We start from the raw sequence: 19,250 nt of genomic DNA, 5'->3' as shown, positions 1-19,250 counted from the left end.
TTTCCTCCATGCTAACAATTACTGGCTGCAGAGGAGAAGAGACAGGCAGCGCTGGGGGTGGAGGGGCTGTTAGCGCTGGAGACGTAGGGTGAATGAGAAGGGGGGGAGCATTAGCATTTGTAGGCTGCAATTATATGTAATTTTCCAACAGCGGCGAAATTAGAAACCAAACAAAACAAGGGGGCAAATAGACTGTGCGGATTAGCTCCTTACTGACACATGCGATACAGTGAGGAGAAATGAGGAAGGCGGGGGATGGGATGTTGGGGAGGCGTTGTTGGCAACATCATCCTACATGCAAATATTGACAAACAGAAGCAGCTACAGACAGGTTCGACAGCATGGAGTTGAAGTACAATGGAGAACAATCTTAGTACGTTGGATAGGTTGGGCAGGACTATGCAACACAGACCACCCACTGTCCATTTATATTTTAAAGGAACACTTCACTTTTTTTGAAAATGGGTACATAAATAAGGAATTTTGCTGCTGTAGCTTGGCTGCACCAGGCACAATTATATTAAGGCTTGTTTATAATTTTGCTTCGAGTGATTGCCGTGACCCACGGCGCATGCTTTGCATGTAGTTGTGCATTTATACTTCTGCATTTTGTTTGTGTTGCTCTGCAATAACACTTCCGAAATGCTAGCTGGCAGTAGGTTCTTATGTTCCTCTGTGTCGAGATTCTTCGCGGGTGTTTTTTAAATGCTACATACAGGACAAGTAGCTCTAGCTCGCTCATTCAGAGACAGGAACCAGCAGACGTGCAACAACTTTAATCGTAAGGTAAATACAAAACAAAGTTTCCATCTGGAGCTTCTTAATAGAATTCAACACTTGTAAATACTCGCTCAATTGGGCTCGCTACTATCCCACGGCTGTCATCCCCGCCCACACTTGTTACTGATACCAAGCTGGCAAATCAAAGAGCTTGCACTATGCATCGTTACAAAAGTTACATTTTATGTGAGGTGCTCATCAGCATTGGCGTCAGCCATGGCAAGGGCTATGCAACCACGTGAAGGCTGCACCGGACCAAAATTGTGCGCATGACACAGAAGTATAAATCAGCTTTTACGCAGCACCTGAAAATATTCCCCAGCTATAGCAAATTTCACACTGTGGTACCAGTTTGAAAATTACCGGAATTAATTTACCAGTAGATTCAAATATGTGTTGTTTATACAGGCAAGGACCTTTTGGAATTTTTCCGGAAAAGACCATTCACACATTAGTTCCAAAAAACTGGTAAATTCTGACGTCATTAACCAGAAATGAGCTCTAAACGGCTGTGCTTTTAGCATTCATGCAGCTGCTTTGTCCAAGACATCCAAAGCTAAATGTTTACACATTTGATGACATTACAAATTCGGTGGATGTATAAGTTGTGAACAACTTTGATAAAGCCTTATGGAGGAACACTTTTGCATGTCGAGATGTACAAAATATGTGTGTGTGCTGGCACTCTCTGAAGCACTCTTTAACTTCACGTGCACATGCGTCAACTTAAGCGGTTTATCATAAGAATTTATTAATAATTTTTTACACAGTTGGCATTAAGAAGGAACATAGAAAGGTTATCTGACTAACATCTGTCAGCTAAATGTGTCTGGAAAAATATTCAAAGGCTCTTATTTTCATAAACAGTGCGGATGTGAATGGTGTATTGCTGTAATGTTCTGATTGGCAGGAGTAGATGTCTCACGTCAACTCTTTCCAGTCATTTTCCTTTTGCATTCACACAGCACACCATTCTGCCAAATTACTGGTAATGTTACAACTTCTTTTTCCGGAAAATTGCCAGAACTAATTTACTGGTATTTTCAAAGATTATCCAGAAAGGTCTGTATGTGTGAAAGGGGCTTATGTAACTAGGTAACAGAACTGCATTATATTTTGTGCCTGCTGCAGCCATGATACAGCAACATTTCCTGATTATTCCACCATAATGAGAGTATAGTTCAAAGCCATATTGACCTAGAAAACAGCAACTTTTTATTTTCCTTCAGTCTTAAAGTTATTGCACACTTAATTCAAAATTTTTTCTGTAATTTTGCACACTAAAAAAATTTTTCGGCCTCACGTTGTGTCAATTGCATTGACATGCTGCCTCCGAAACTTTTTTTTTTTTAACTGGGTTTGATTTTTTATGATTTTTGCACTCTAAAAAACTTTTTTTAAAAGAAGCGTTTTGTCAGTTCAGAGCCACCAAACAAGCAAAAAACTAAATACAGAATGCCGTCATTTGAGCTACAGATAACTTAATGACAAACACAGTGCATAAAATAAAGACAGAATGAGAACCTGTGATTGGATTTAGTAACTGCCCTTCTGTTGCTTAGTGTGCGTTATGTGTCCATACATTTGACGTACTGCCCATAAACATCATAATAGAAAGCATGGTCCGCTTTTGGTCCGTTGCTTAGACACGTCAATGTGGCCACCATCTATTATAATCTCTATAGGTACGGCCAATCTCTGTTCAAGATTTGTGACTCTGAAATGTTTCGTATTTTTTGTAATGTATTAATTTGTTTATGTATCATAGGTTTGTTTATGTATCAAATTTTTTTGCATATAATTACTAAAAAATGCATAGAAATATTTTAAACTAAAGTGTGCAAAGACCTTTAGTACACATTGTAACTACAGAAGTCAAGTTTTGAAAAGGAAAGTTATCTTTTTATTATTTTTTTGAGCGAGATGCTAATGGTCTAATCAGATTAAATTATTTATGCTAAGCTAAGCTAAATTTGGCTGAATGTATTCCAAAAAGGTAAACCTTCACTCTAGGCAACCCGTAAAACGAGCCTATTTCCAAAAAACAAGTGTATCGTTCCTTTAAAAGCAGCCAGATATCAATCAAATACTGAATGAAGTCAGTAGTCAGCACCACAAGACTGGGATTGTTATTTTTTAATGTTGGTATCAACTTACTGAAGTACCAGAAACTTTGGCATCCCTGTTATGTATGTCTGGTATTTGCCATTGAGTTGTGTTAAATACTGAAGATGATTGTCAGTTTTCATCGATTACGAGACAGAGCTGACATTTGACCACAAGCATGTCTCAGCATGCCAAACAACGTCATTGTTATGCCTTTTTTATTTTTATAAATAGAAACGTCACTGTAGTGCAGTCCAGCTTACAGCAAGGGCGATCCGACCACAATTAGCATCCTGCAATTGCTCCTTCGAGGAAAAAAAAAACGTTGCAGGTGTTAAAAACAAACAAGCGTTGGAGAAATGAAGCCAACTCACTGAACCACATACACACTAAAACCTGAGAACAGCTCCGGAGAGGAAAGGCCAAATGAGGTAATTAGGAAGGGTTTGGTTGAGAGGCCTGTTCCCAACAACCACTCAGCTATGGCTAAAGGTTGTGTCTTCTATGACATCTGGACGGCGGTGATTAAAAACTGGTGTGTAAATAATCCCATCAAATAGGAACAACATAACAACCTCTGTTTAATCCCTAATTACCCTAACTCCTCCCACACCTTCAGATTCTGCATTAATTAGGAGCCTGCTAATGTGTAACCACCTCCGTCCTTTTTCTTCTGATGCCATGAAAGTAAACAGTAAAAAAATATTCCATTTTCTTTAACTCTCTCATGAAGGATTGATCTTTGTATGAGTTTACAACGTAAGTCTTAGAACAAAGGTGGAACTAAGTTAGTGAACTTTAGAATTGCTGAAATGTAGCATGATTGCATGATGTAGCAAAAAAAAGGCAAAAATTGAACAGACCAAAATATGTGCAAGCTATAATGACAATGGATGCCTACCCTGCAGGCACAGGATATCAACATGAAGTCATATTGCCATTGCACCGCAACGTACCCCAACATCATGGGAACGTTGGATTTTGCTTGAAAATGAAAATCGGCTTATCGTCAGAACCCAACGTCAGGTCTACGTCAATGTCCAATATCCAACCTAAAGTCAACCTAAAATTAACCGAATATCATCATCTACTCATGTTACACCTTGACGTTGTGTGGATGCTACCACTATGTCGTCTGTCCAACACTGGATTTCGGTCACTTTCCAGCATAACCTAAAATCAACCAAATATTAACGTAATTTGATGTCGTTATTGGATGTCACAATAACGTCCTTAGACGCTGGCTAGACATTGAATTTTGGTCACCTGACGTCATGACCTAAATCTAACCTAATATTAATGTCTTATGATATTGTTTTATCCTGCTGGGTATGTAGCCAAGAAGTTAAAAAGTAGGCCTACTCTCATTTGTACAACTTTAGCATGATTTTACTACCTAAACAGTCATTTGGGAACCCATAGCAATGAGGAAGAGTGCTTTAACGACTAACTTTCAATGCCTTAGCAACTATCCAGAACACCTCTGCCATTATGTAGCAACAACTCTATCTAACGCTGCATTCACACTAGACGTGGATGAAGCATCAAGCATGAGTGATTTACATATTAAGTCAATGCAAAGACTCGAAAACACATCCAGTGTCACGATTCGCATGAATGAGACGGCTCTTGTGCGAATTGCTTGAGTTGGAAAATCTGAACTTTAGCTGACATTTGCCCCGATCATTTGCCCATTAACCAATCAGGAACTTTCTCTTGTAGGTGTGATTATGACGCAGTGTCTGTTGTTGGTGTCTCAAGGGGAAATCCTCTTGCTGACACTGGACAACAGTTCATCAAACTGGGCTCGGCTCAGTCTGAAGCACTGCTGAAAGACTTCATCATCAAGGTATAGTTTCTGGAGGAGTTGATGTGCTTACAGAGCTAGGTACACCTCTGAAAGGATCTAGTGGATTCATACACGGCGCAGAATAAATCTACACTGTTTTTCAGCCTTCTTAAAGCACATAAACACAACTGTTCTCTTAATAAAATCCATATTAGCCATTTTGCAACAAAGCTAGAGTCACTGGGCAGACAGAAGCCCCACTCATGTTATAAATCTGCATCTATTGTGAAGTGAATGTGACGCGCGAATGAAGTGAATTTGATGCGTGAATGAAGCGAGTAAACTCAAAATGTTTATGCGTCTCATAAGCACAACTTATTTGTGCGTGCCACGTCTGGTGTGATCAAAGCAAAATACCACCGTACAATACTAATTACTAAAAGAAAACCTAACAAATGATCAGTACCTTACTGTAGCAACCGCCTAGAAAACCATAGAAGCCACATACCAATGACCTGGAAAAATACAGTTGCAAGAAAAAAAAAACTAATAATATAATATAGTTTAATATAATATTCATTCATTATCCCTCGGCTTAGTCTCTTTATTCATTAGGGGTTGCTACAGCGGAATGAACTGACCGCTTATCCAGAATATGTTTTATGCAGCAGATACCCTTCCAGCTGCAACCCTATACTGGGAAACATCCATACACATTCACTAACTAACCACTGAACCACTGTGTCACATAATATAATATGATATAATATAATATAATATAATATAATATAATATAATATAATATAATATAAAATAACATGTTACACAAATAATAAGCAGTAAAATTTAATGTTACTGTATGTATTACCGTATATATTGTGAATAAGCAAATAGACTATATTGGGAGACTCTCAGTCATACCAGCTAAGTAACTGCCTTGATGTTTGACTTGCATGTTGTGACAAGGGCAAATAGACAATTTGGAACTCAACTTTCTGAGCAATGACTCCCGAACAGGTTGAACTGGAATAAGAACATTCGCCAAACACAAGGTCCATCCTTGAATCTTACAGTGTCAAAGTCAAGTACCTCATTTCAACAGCCGCAAAGCTTTACACACAGAAATTGCTATATATATATTTCAACAGATACAACACTACAAAAAATCTCCACAATTCCTCTCCAAATACTGATGAGAGAGCTGAAGCATTGCTCGATCTCCAGCCTCTCTCTGGGTTGCCTATTGCACTATTTGTAAGGTATTTTCATAATACACCTTCATAAGCAACATCTAAGAAACAGCTTTGTTATGTAAATCAACAGCCAAAATGCATAAAAAGTTTACATATTTGTCTAGTAAACACCTTCTAAATATGGTGTACTTACTCTACTATCTGTGACAAATAAGAGTGGATTAAAAAATCACAAAGCATGTTCATCAAAACAACAGGACATAATACTGCAAAGCTGTTTGTGACGCAGAGGATTGCTAACCACAAATGATTAATTTGATGAGCGATCGCTTCCAGCAGAAGCATGTTCCTTAAAGCCACATGTAGCCAGTCTCTTGAGTACCAGCACAACATCTCATTCAGGCCAAGAACCGCCTACTTAGAAGGGAAACAGTTTTCTGACTGACAAGGAAAATGACTAGGGGTGTCCAAACTCGATCCTAGAGGGCCGGTGTCCTAAAAAGTTTACATCCGACCCTAATCAGTCACACCTGAACCAACTAATCAAGCTCTTACTAGGTACACTAGAAACTTCCTGGCAGGTGTGTTGAAGGAAGTTGGAGCTAAACTCTGCAAAACACCAGCCCTCCAGGACACCCCTGGACTAATCAAAGATTGATTTTTGCATAACATGTAATGGAGCATCAATTAGAAGTTGAACTTGACTCAACTAGAGCTCAAAAATATCTTGTTTACCTGCTAGTAAATGTCTCAAACAACACCAGTATTTGAAAGATTTAGAGCAGGGTTGTCCAAACTACGTCCTGGAGGGCCGGTCTCCTGGTGAGAGTTTAGCTCCAACCCTAATCAAACACACCTGATGAACCAGCTAAATAAGCTCTTACTAAGTTTAATAGAAACTTCCTGAAAGGTGTGTTGAAGCAAGTTAGAGCTAAACTATGCAGGACACCGGCACTCCAGGACCGGGTTTGGACACCCATAATTTAGAGGCACACTTTGGCAAACCCAAAGACTTGTGTTCCTCTAAAGCACAGCAGTGCTTGGAAACTTGCCAGGAACCCCCAGAGAAACCTGTGAACCTTGACATCCAAAAAATGTGTAGAAACTGATTGGGCATGCCATTTTAGTAAGTGCTAAAATAGTGAAGAAGAGATATCTAACCTTAAAAATTAGTTGACCAAGTTAAACATCTGCTTGGAATCGTGCATGAACGAATGAACAGAAACAGCATTAGCATGTGACCCTTGTGGATGAGATGGGAGCTGATCTTTGGATGCTTTGTTAACTGTAAATATGTTGACATGTCCTTAACCATGCAGATTCAGTCTTCATGCAGTCCTTCCGACTTTGTGTTAGTTTGGCCCTTCATTTCATGTGGAACATGATACAGTAAATCTTCCTGTCCTAATGGGAATGTTGCATCCTCTTGTCTTGAATTGTTGGCCTAAATTGCCAGCTTTGACTTTGGAAACTGGGAAGAGGGTGCACAATTATTTTTGATTTATCTCTCTGGACATAACCCAACATATTGAGACGATTATTGTTATGCACGCTCCAGATTCTGATGCAAGTTGCGGTCTCGTTATTGACGTGCTTTCATCTGAAGAATTCCCTGGGATGTCCTCTACTTGTGTATTGTTTGCTATTAAATGACAACCATTTCTAATTTGCGATCCATTCCATGTTATTGTCGGAGCAATAGGCGTAGAAAAGATTTGTGATACTGTAGCATTGGGAAAGACATATGCCATCAAATGGACTTATAGACAGAATGAGTTAGCTACTGCAGGGGTATTGCTTCAGGCTTGCATGTGAAGCAAAATGGGATGGGGAAGGACAGGCAGTACTGACAGATTTGACTCTTCTTAACTCCCTTAACATTTCCTCGTCTGGAGAATACAGATATTGGCTCTATGGCCAGATGAGATGGAGCAATGGTAAGTAATCCTCACAAACGACTACTACTCTACATGATTTCTCTATCTTTGGCTTCCCCGGAATCGTAGGATCTCTGCAGGTCACAATCCTTCCCCACTCCTGCAGTGCCCATCCCCCCACCGGAGTAATTGGACACAGCTTCAGCACAGGGAGCATGTCTTTTTTTGTTTTAGCATGGCAAGCACACTGAATTAAAAGAGGCTCTCTCTAGAGAATAAGAAAGGAGCAAGGGAGGGAGGCAGAGAAAGAGAGGTGTTGTGTTAGGGTTGATTTTATTCTTGTTGCTGGAGCAATGTCTGAAGACCCCCCTTTTGCTCTTAGCATTATCTTTTTTATGGCATATCAGTTCACATGGTGACACCTTGGAAATGTCTTTTTCGCCAAGTTGTAAGGTGTAAACATTTAGCTCCTATGGATTTAAATGGACAGTTTTAGGAATATTTATCCCTGATTTCTCCCTCCACACAATAAGAGATAAAATCTTGTCTAGGTTCTAATACAGGCTCATTCTGAAAATGTATATACATTTCTGGAGATCCTGAATTATGTATCAAGAAGTACGCATGGCTGCATTTAATTTTTAAAATGAATGCTACAGGGTGGTATGATGCCATTCCTTCTCGCGCTTACCAGCTGACCACTTACCTCCGTATGTACTTCTTTTCCGCTGTTACCAGTTTACCAGTTACCTCGCCATGTACGTCGGTAGACAATGATGGGGTTCGAGTCCAGTGAAGAACAGTTATAGAAAGCAGGTAAGACAAAATACAAAAAAATAACAATGAGAATGTGGTAAAAATTAGGCGAAGGCTTTAATTTTTATGCATTGCTTTTTAAATATGTTAGTTGGGTTTAGGGAAGTGGGTGGGCGGGTCAATCTGTGCTTTTTAAAATACTATTGGTTAGGTTAAGGGAAGGAGGAGGGTGGGTCAGTCAATCGGTCAGTCAGTCATTCAGTCAGTCGACAGCGACCTCTGGTGGATTTACGTGAGGACAGCAGGTGTGAATGGCAATAGCGAGAAAAATTTGAGATCTCAAAAAACCTACACAGCGGCCTCTGGTGGATTCGCCAGAACAAAAACTTCAAAAAAAAAAAAAACTTTTGAGTTTTTACTTGGGAATGTATATAGAGGTACGTTTTCAGAATGACTGGTTTTTTCATTCAAGATCAGGCACAACATGGCCTCCCCAGTCATATCAACAAATATCATGCTTGATAGGATTTTAAATTATGAAATCATTAGACAATAACATCTGTACTTTAACAACAGCTAATGTTTAATTTTGAATAAACACTAGGTCATCTTTAGCCTACTGTTTTGTGCCCACTAGGGTAGCACTCACACTATGATATTCGAATTCGTTTGACAAGTGTGGGTGCTTCGAACCGGGCCCAAGGGCAGTTCAGTTGAATGGCCTTGGGATGAACACGATCTGTCATACTTTATCAAAGATGCAAGGATGATTTTCAATCTTGCTTATTGTCGGCATTTTTCGAGACGTTTTTCGAAACGTCATACCTAAGTAATTCATACTGAAATAATTTTTGCTAGCAATGAGCCCAGTGAACATGCAAAATCTCTTTTTGATGTTAGAAGGTGCTTAATAAAAAACAAAAACACACCTGTACACAAGGTGGCACTGTGCAACTTTAAGCTGATATTTTGTTATTGCACAGAAGTAGTGACCCTCATGCTTTTTTATCGCATTTATCACATACGTTTTTCCACTGTTTAGCCACCTCCTTCACTCCAGCACTAAAACACCTGGTCAAATGTTTATGGGTTAAAAAAGTATACGCCACAAAAGAAATTAAGTGAACCTAAACTTACTGGTGCATCGTTGTGGCACTGTGGCAGCGCTGTTGCCTCTCAGTCAGCAAGAAGGTGGCTGGTTCAAGCCTCAGCTGGGCCAGTTGGCATATCTATGTGAAGTTTCCATGTTGGCGTGGGTTTCCTCCAGGCGCTCCAGTTTCCCCCACAAGTTCAAAGACATGCGGTATAGGTGAATTGGGGTAAGCTAAATTGTCCGTAGTGTAATGGGTGTGCATGGGTGTTTCCCAGTAATGGGTTGCAACTGGAAGGGCATCTGCTGTGTAAAATGCTGGTTAAGTTGGCAGTTCATTCTGCTGTGGCGACCCCAGAAAAAGAAAATGAATAATTTAATTAATTAAACTTACTAACGAATTCAATCCTATCCTGTGTGTGGTCCTTGTGTGATCCACTAAGATATATTTTACTGTGACTTCAGCAGCTCAGGACATATGAACAAAACCGCCAATCTCACTGGTTGATACATTTTTAATGCAACAAGTCAAATTTTAAAACCTGAGAATGTGATGAAAATTCTTGTAATGATGCTTTTACACCTGCCACTCACCTTAGCACCATTTGTTTAGTTACAATTAGATATTAAATGGCAACAATAAGCATAAGCAAAAATCATCCTGGTGCACACAGTCTTTCAGATTACTATCAATACAGACATACTGTTGAAACCAGAAGTTTACATACACTGTATAAAAAGGCACATAACCATTTAAAAACTTTTTCTCTTTTAGGTAAGTTAGCATTATCATATTTGTTTCTGTTGTTCTTAATAGCAGAATAATGAGATATTTTTGAGAAATTGTTATAACTTTTCTTGAAAGTCAAGTTTACATACAGTAAGACTATTATGCCTCTGAAAAAGCTCAGATGATATAGTTAAGGTTTGTGAAGTTTCTGATTGGCTAATTGACAACATTTAAGTTAATTGAAGACACAACTGTAAAATAGTCATTAAGGAAAACCTTAAACACACTGCTTTCTTGTGTGACAACATGAGAAAATCAACAAGCCTAAATCAACATAAAAGCTAGTTTATAATTTGCTAAATTACACTGGGAAAAAGAACATTTTTTGAGGCGTGTCCTGTGGTCTGATGGAACATCTCAAGACCTCAGCCAGGAAATTAAAACTTGGCCACAAATGGGTCTTCCAAACAGACCATGACCCTAAGCATACTGCCAAATTAGTTTAAATGTGCTTTAAGGAAAACAGAGTAAATATTTTGGAGTGGCCATCATAAAGCCCTGATCTCAATAATATAGAAAATTTGTGGGCAGAGTTGAAAAAGCTTTTGCGAGCAAGACAGCCTACAAATCTGATTCAGTTACACCAATTTTGTCATGAGGAATGGGCCAAAAATCCTTCAAACTATTGTGAGACGCTTAGAATACCCAAAACATTTGACCAAAGTTCTTCAGTTTAAAAGCAAAGCTAAAAAAATACCTAGGAAATGTATGTAAACTTTTGACAGTCTAGAAATTAATAAAAAAAAATCTCAAAATAAACATTCTCTCATTATTCTCTCTGGCATTTAGCAAATGTAAATCATTTAGGTAATCCTAACAGACCTAAAATAGTACACGTTTAGTATGATTTACCATCAGACATTTTAAAAAAAAATGGTTATGTTCTTTTTTTTTTTAGATTGTATGTAAACTTCTGGTTTCAACTGAACGTTTGTTTTTGTAGTAGGGACTAGGTATATTCAGACACAAGAATGGAAGTTTTACAGTTGATCGTCATGCAGTTGTGTGTTGTGAAGCAAACAGACATAATTTAAACGGTTAATTTTTACTGAATGTCAGAGCTAGGACATCTGGAAAATTCACAGGGCATTACAGTTTCTTTCATTAATTTATCTATGAGCGCTCCTTTTTTTAATGTAGTTGGTCCTAGTCTGCGTCTAGTACAGACACACACATGCCTCTGTATTTTATTAAGGTTATTTCCACACATCTCTGCTGCCAACAAGGCAGCTCAGTTACCCTGGAGCTATTAAGCCATTAAGTGAACACAACATGCAATCACACCCTGAGAGTAGAGTCTCCACATTACCTATCAGTCAGTGTGTATCGATTCGAAACGAGTTAGCCAGCCCAACAAACTCCCGGCATAGGCATCCAGGAGTTCCGATTCAGCTGTACTGAGGAAAAAGACGTGTAAAATAAGACAATCTGATTATGTTAAAGAATAAAAGTGTGGACAAAACATATATTAGGAATGATGCATTATAGATTATTTCAAGTATTTTAAGCCATTTGGGCTACCTGTAATAATTGGACTTGGCTAGTTAAGATGCTAAAGCTAAAAACAAACACATAATACTAAATTAGGATACATAATATATGAATGTACTATTCTTATCCAATATTTCTATATGAGACAGACTGTAGATTTTAGATTTGTATGATAATTCTGTCAACGGTTAGTATTATGCTAGCATATTAATGATCTCAAAGCTAATAGAAATGAAGTAAAAGCCACTAAACTCCCATTTGGATTTCAGTTTGTCTTCGAATGATGTGTGAAAATGACATTCTCTGTAGTGACGAGGAATTCTTATCCCTGTTTGAAGAAGCTTGTGGGAAGAATCAGCAATGCACCATTATGCTAGGACAGTCATTCTTGCGTTTAATGTCAAGCACAGCATCTTTCTGGTGGTGCATCATTGCAAAGGAGAATGTGTGTGTGTGTTTAAGAGAGAAAGAGAGAGAGAGAGAGAAAGAAAGAAAGAAAGAGAGATATGCATAGTAATAGATGGTATTGCTGGTGTGCACAACATCTATCATTTCTGTCTGTGATTAATGAGTGTACTGGGAAGGACTGCAGAGGGAAAAAGGAGGAAATAGATTAACACTGGACCAATCTCGGTCAAGTGACCTAAAAACACTAAAGACCTCCCAGCAGTGGTGCACCGCAAATTCTGTGGGCCCTCTGTGAAATATTACATGGGTTTCTAATATAATCATTTATCATAATTAGAATATTTCATGTTATCACTAACAGAGATTTGTCTCTGTATGTCTATCTGTCTGTCTGTCTGTCTGTCTGTCCGTCCGTCCGTCCGTCCGTCCGTCCGTCCATGCATCCATCTATCTATCTATCTATCTATCTATCTATCTATCTATCTGTCTGTCTGTCTGTCTGTCTGTCTGTCTGTCTGTCTGTCTGTCCGTCCGTCCGTCCGTCCGTCCGTCCGTCCGTCCGTCCGTCCGTCCGTCCGTCCGTCTGTCCGTCCGTCCATGCATCCATCTATCTATCTATCTATCTATCTATCTATCTATCTATCTATCTATCTATCTATCTATCTATCTATCTATCTATCTATCATCTATCTGTCTGTCTGTCTGTCTATCTATCTATCTATCTATCTATCTATCTTACCTTTTTAAACATCTTTCGCTACTTAATGACTGTATTTACATACACATTGTTTTCATTATTAAAAGATATGGTAATTACAGACTCTTTTCGGTAAAAATGACTTAATATTTTCACTGGTCCTATACTAATTTACATCTAATATAACTTTCCTTTCTATGAAAACAAATATATTCAGCAAAATCTCAGTAGGCATTATTTAATAACTTAAAAAACCTAATTACTGACTGTAGTGCATTTCATTAACATACACATCTAACGTTTAATGTCTGAAAAGGAATAAACCAACTAATATCTTATCATCAGACCTTAATAAAGACAAAGGAAAGAGACAGACCAACAGACAGACATCTGGTGAGGTCACAAGTAAGGCAGTTGACGACAAACAAAAGAGCCCAAGTAAATAATGTAAATGGCCTTCTCTCACTGACCTGTCTGCGTGACTCGAGTCACTATTTATTATGTGATGGCGGATTATGGGGGCTATGCTAATGAATAGTCATGTGCATATATGTAGGTCACATCACCCACCCTTTAACACCCTTCCAAATGCAGACAGACAGACATTTTTGACAGGCCAATCATTGGATTAATGTTGACAATCGCATTTACACGTAGCCTCTGATAAACAAATAGCTAAGAAAGGAACACAGCACAAATTTCTTTTTGAGTTTTGAATCGAACAACACAGATTCTGGTGGTTATGCAGTAAGTTTTCACAATTAAAGGTGTCATAAAATAAAAATCAGGAAATACCTATAGGCATAAGTGAATAATAAGAGTTCTGTAGATGTAATAGAAATACCATGAACCTCAAACACCATCGTTTCCTCATTCTCATGAAAATCATGTAAGTGTAAAATACCAGTGAAAAGCAGGCCAAACAAACAAACAAAAATAACCTCTACTCTGTTGATCCACATCATTAATATGCACACCACAGGCAGCATTTGATTTGCCACAATTTATTATACTTACTATGTGGGACTCTTATTTTAAAAATGAGACTCATTTTATCATAACTCATCATCAATATGCCAAATTCGTGAAAGACAGATTATAAATCTATCCAGTAAGCCCCAAAGAGGCATTGAGTCTGAATCTGAATCGTTTGTTAGTTTAATGTTTATATTGTGAAATTTGTCACATGTTTGTAATGAGGCAACTGACACATGTAAAATATTTTCATGAGTTCACACAAAAAATATTTAACTGGATAGAATAGGGCTGTTCACCCTAAAGGCTGATTTATACTTCTGCATCAAATGTATGCTACAGCGCAGCCTATGCATCGACGCATAGCCCTACGCTGACGTGCACCTCTCAAAAAATGTAACTACACGTCGCACCGATGCATAGCACAAGCTGTGTGATTGGTCGGCTTGATAGCGCTGGCGAGTCTGGGCGGGGCCGAGAGCCGATGGAGCGATTGTTTACAAGTGTGGAGTCCTGTGAAGGAGCTCCGGAAGGAAAGTTTTGTTTTGTGTTTACCTCATAGTTAAAGTTGTTGCAAGTCTGCCGGTTCCTGCCTCAAAATGAGCGAGTTTGAGCCACTTGTACATCACGGAAGCGTTTAGAAAGAACAAAACACAGGCGAAGAAGCTCGACACAGAGGAGCATTAACACCTCACTGCCAACTAGCGTTTCGGAAGTGTTAATGCTGAGCAACAGAGACAGCGCGCAGAAGTATAAATGCACAGCTACGCACGTTGCATGCGCCATGGGTTACGCCGGTCACTTGACACAGAAGTATTAACCAGGCTTAACTCGTGTTATTCCTCTTCTCAGGAGCGAAATAGAGATAAGCGTCCAAGCGCAGTGTTTAGTCCAGCCTCATAACGCTCCCCTCACTCCAATTTAGTAATCGTGTTTATAAGTGAGAAGCTGGGGTGGTGGAGGGACGCTGAGAGTCGAGAGAACTAGAGTTAGGACATGCTTTATTATTTATAGGGATGTGATTTTATGCGGATTGGATAGTAGACTGCTTATATACCTCACAAAATTTGTTTATAAAGCATTGCTCTTACCAGCATTTTTCTGGAGTGAAAGAATGCAAATAAACATTAAAAACCCCTCTGTTTATGCAGAGGTTGATATTAAATTCTGACTTTGACGTCATGTACGTTAAAACTTTAAAAAGGTTTGAAATTCTTTAAACTCTAAATACTGTGTCTTAAAATAAAAGTAAAATGATAATTTAGCCAATATTTTGTCCAAAACTCAAGAGCAAAATTGTGTGATTATTCAACACAATCTCACGGCAATTCGTAACTTTTAGATTTAGTTGCTAATTCGTATAAATTCATACGATCTAATTCGAACAATTTAGTACGATTTGCTTGTCACCCAATGACAGTTGGGTTTAGGGGCGGGGTTAGGTAACCCCCTCCTTTTTAAAATTGACTGAACTCGGATGAGTTTGTACGAATTAGCCATTAAACTAACAAAACATACAATACTTAGTTTTCTCTTGAGATCTGGCTAGATTATCTTGCATGTGTGTATTTCAGAATACGTCATGTTTGATTTGAATGTAGAGATTACTTTTAGGGGCCATATACATATACAAGTTATATTTTGCATTTGAGAAGTGGACGCGCTTTTATTTTGAGCGCCTCGTTTTTAGAATAGTTTGTTTTCTGAATGGAAAAGCAGGATGGTAGAATGCAAAAACCTTAATAACGCATGTGAAAAAACATAGCCCTATATACGTTTCTCGTGAATTATGTAACCAGAAGTATGTATGGCTGCATTTCATTTTTAAAATTAACGCTTTGGGGTGGTATGACACAGTTCCTTTTCACGCTTACCAGCTGACCGCTTAACTCTGTATGGGCGGCCACTGTTATCAGTTTATCCAGTTAGCTCGCCATGTACGTTGGTGGACTTGAGACACAGAAAGGAGTTGACCATGATGAGGAGGGTGGGTCAGTTGATCGGTCAGTCAGTCAGCCATTCAGTCAGTCAAACAGTCAGTCAACAGCGGCCTCTGGTGGATTTACCTGAGTACAGCAGGCGCGAATGGCACTCGCTAGAGAATTTTGAGATCTGAAAAAGCATACACAGCTATCTCTGGTAGATTCACAAAACAAAAAAACTTACCTCCTGGAACGTATTTGGCGCTCTCCAAATGTGTATGTGTATGTATGCGTTTTTGGAATAAGCCTGGTTTGGATAAATATGTAAATATATGGTGCACACTTTACTGCTGCAAAATGAAATTAAAACAGAAGTTTAAAAAGCATATGGATGTTAACACAAGCTGTGCAATGAATTATTCCTCAAACAATTTCTTATATATGCTTATTTATTTCACATTTTATATAATAGATTGATTATGTAAAATAACAGTCCAAAGACATACGGTACAGGTAAAGTGGATAGGCTAAATTGTCCGTAGTAAATGAGTGTGTGTGGATGTTTCCCAAAGTTGTGTTGTGGCTGGAAGGGCATCCGCTACATATAAACGTGCTGGATAAGTTGGCGGTTCATACCGCTGGGGTGACCTCGGATTAATAAAGGGACTAAGCCAAAAAGAAAGTAAATGAATGAATAATAGTTTGTTTTAAAACAAGCAGCATTAAAGTAGTTCGCTTCATTTGTTGGCACAAAATTACTGTAATTCTTTGCCATTAAATGTTGTTTAAATTCAATTTGATGAGTTTTTTCAAGTAACCCACAAATTAAACTGACAAAGATCTTGCAAACGTGACATGATGTCATATATCTACAGCACTTTGCGTATTCAGACCAAGTGTGCCGCAAGCCTACGTTTGAGTGAAGGTTTCGGCCGTTAGATCGCCCCCTGGGGGCTGGCTGCAGTACAAGTCATAAAGCCCGCCTCCTCCGTGTTAATGAAGGAGACTTGAGCCCAAATAAAAAAAAATATTACACTTGCAATAAAATGTCCCGAAAGATAGTTCTGGTCGATTAAGGCACTGATTATTGTGCTGAAATAGGTGCAGATCTTCATTTTTGTGAACAGTTTGTTTTTAGCAGTAATTTAATGCTGGGCGTGTCATCGTGATACACAGCTGTGATTGACAGTTTCTCAAAGCGCGGCGTCTGAGCTTCGGCAGGAGACTGAAGTAGACTGAAATGTTATTATTCGATTTCTGTGTTATTTTACCATGACAAAATGAGTTCAGCAGTAAACTATAGTTTCTGACATACATGATCCTGGTGGAACACTGTTTATTCGCTAAGTTCAGGGCTTTTTTCGGGCTTTATTAGTTTGCTGATACACGCCTAGCCACCCAGATAGCAAAACACAGTTCCGGCTAGATTCTCGCCTGCCGGAGACTTATCTCTTAGAGCTCAGACTGACTAACGTTACCTCTGCTGGACCTACTCCGGATGCCTGGACTCACTGCCCGATTCCAGTCCGAGTCAATCGAGCCAGATGCGGCGGCCGAGCGAGCAGGCGCTGCCGCATGCGAGCCGGAATCAGCCCGCGACGCCGCAAGTAAGTTATGCGCTGCGGCCTGGAGCTAGCGCGATTGAATATATAAAACCCTCATATTTGTTAACGTTATTACATCCATTTGTGTTGATATGACAGCAAACGCATGCTGAGAAGTTCGGGGGGCGTAGTTGATTTTACATAAAGCGTTTGATTGGAAGCTCGACTCTGCTCATTTTCGCGGCTCCTCCTCTGGCTCCATCAGACAATCCTTCTGCGCATGTCTGGCTCCAATTTCAGCAGTCTTTTGCGACAGTTTGTGCCCGTCAAGCAGGCGTTTTGCCCTCAAGGCGTTCAATGGGAAAAAGGGCTGTCGCGTCGTCCATATTTTTTACAGTCATTGATTCAGACCAAAACAAACACAACCTGAGATTGCAAACAGAATTTCATCACAGTGCCACCTAGAGGTGAGCACATTTTTAAAAGAGGGTTATCATCACCTTTTGATCAAAAATATTCTAAAAGAGGATATGAAAAACAGTGCAAGTATCAATGTAATAAGTATGACAACAATTTTATCTGACCTTGATGAACTGAACAGAAAAATTTAACCAAACATTCCACATAAAAAAGAGCCACGCCTAAATTGTATGTAATCACCACAAACCAATATTAGCTTAAAGGTGTATACAAGCCAGAGAAAACTTTTCCGGAAAGATTGGTTTGGCAAGCCATTTCGCAATTCAATGACAACCCCAAACTTGGTTTTGGAACCATTTCCTTCTAAATGCCATCATGCCAGTTCGTTTTTTATTTTTATTTTAAATATCTACTTAGTTCATTTAGGCATGTAGGCACGGTCAGTCTGCCGTACGGTCAAATCAAGGATCAAAAATCAAGCTCTTTTGTCGCTCCTCTGTTGAACCATTTTCCACCTATGTATCCATCCCCTATCAGAGAATGAGGAATAATCTCCCCCAACCACTTAATTTAGCCATTCTCAGCATTGAGCACTAAGCATGCCTTGTCGAAACAGCAAATCGTGCTCATGAACTATATTTATACACATTTTTTCGTTTTCTTGAGTATTGTCATCTGTCATCTGCTGGCGTAGGTGTTGGAGAAGAACTACTGTTTGCTTTCTGGAGCATTAGTCATTTTCAGAGAGCCAGGGGGTGGAACACAATGCTGCCCATCTACCGCCCAGCTCTGCTTTTCTCTTTCTCTCCCTCACTCTGTCCCTTTCTTGACCCCAGTGTTTCGCAGAAACACTGCATAGTCCTTTGCTAAGTTGAGCTGTTTCCACAAGCACACAGCTGACGAAAGCATTATTTGGATGAATTTGTTACTTAAAGTGACGTCTGCAAAAGAACATTTGCATGACTCCTCTAGAGAGATACAAACCCAACTATTTGGACACCAATTAGTTAGTCGTGATGTAATTTCAATTACGGCTCAGGGAGGACTGGACTATCTAGAGAAAGCTGTTTGTCAGCATTTGTATATCCTTTTTAATACACAATAGCATTTATAAACAGTTTTTTTTTTTCAAAAATTGGTATATTTAGACTCATGGGACAATTTTTAGGCGCACCTGCTTATCTGCTTGTTAACACAAATATCTAATCAACCATGCTAGCAACTCAATTTATTTAGTCAATGGCTGCGTCCAAAATCGTATAATTCCATACTATATAGTACGCTAAAAACAGTATGTGAGCCAAGTAGTATGTCCGAATTCATGTAATTTGAAAAACAGTATGCAAGAAGTACCCGGTTGACCCACAACTTCTGGCAAAATTCTTAAGTGTGCATCCGATGCGCCATACTAT

General features: G+C 39.0%; 1 protein-coding gene and 1 long non-coding RNA gene across 8 annotated transcripts in view; one reads left to right on the top strand and one right to left on the bottom strand.

The window, feature by feature from the left end:
- Positions 1-19,250, bottom strand: part of LOC141380320 (uncharacterized) — a 371,569-nt gene that overhangs the window by 104,873 nt on the left and 247,446 nt on the right. The gene's annotated exons all lie outside the window — the stretch shown is intronic.
- Positions 1-19,250, top strand: part of LOC147831568 (uncharacterized) — a 69,474-nt gene that overhangs the window by 36,738 nt on the left and 13,486 nt on the right. For 4 of the 7 annotated variants that reach the window (XR_015521947.1, XR_015521948.1, XM_087304298.1 and 1 more), the window contains one exon: positions 4,609-4,735. The exons of 1 other annotated variant lie outside the window; for it this stretch is intronic. Coding sequence is in view for 2 of the 6 variants with exons in the window: in XM_087304298.1 (XP_087160424.1) it covers positions 4,609-4,735 (127 nt within the window). In the remaining 4 variants the exon portion in view is untranslated. Of the gene's footprint in view, positions 1-4,608; positions 4,736-8,483; positions 8,562-19,250 lie in introns of all 7 variants that reach the window. 2 more of the 7 variants (XR_015521945.1, XR_015521949.1) reach the window with 2 other exon arrangements.

This window comes from Danio rerio, chromosome 22, assembly GCF_052040795.2.
Source record: "Danio rerio strain M-AB ecotype USA chromosome 22, GRCz13ab, whole genome shotgun sequence".
NCBI classification, from domain to species: domain Eukaryota; kingdom Metazoa; phylum Chordata; class Actinopteri; order Cypriniformes; family Danionidae; genus Danio; species Danio rerio.
This window is presented reverse-complemented; position numbering and strand designations above follow the sequence as displayed.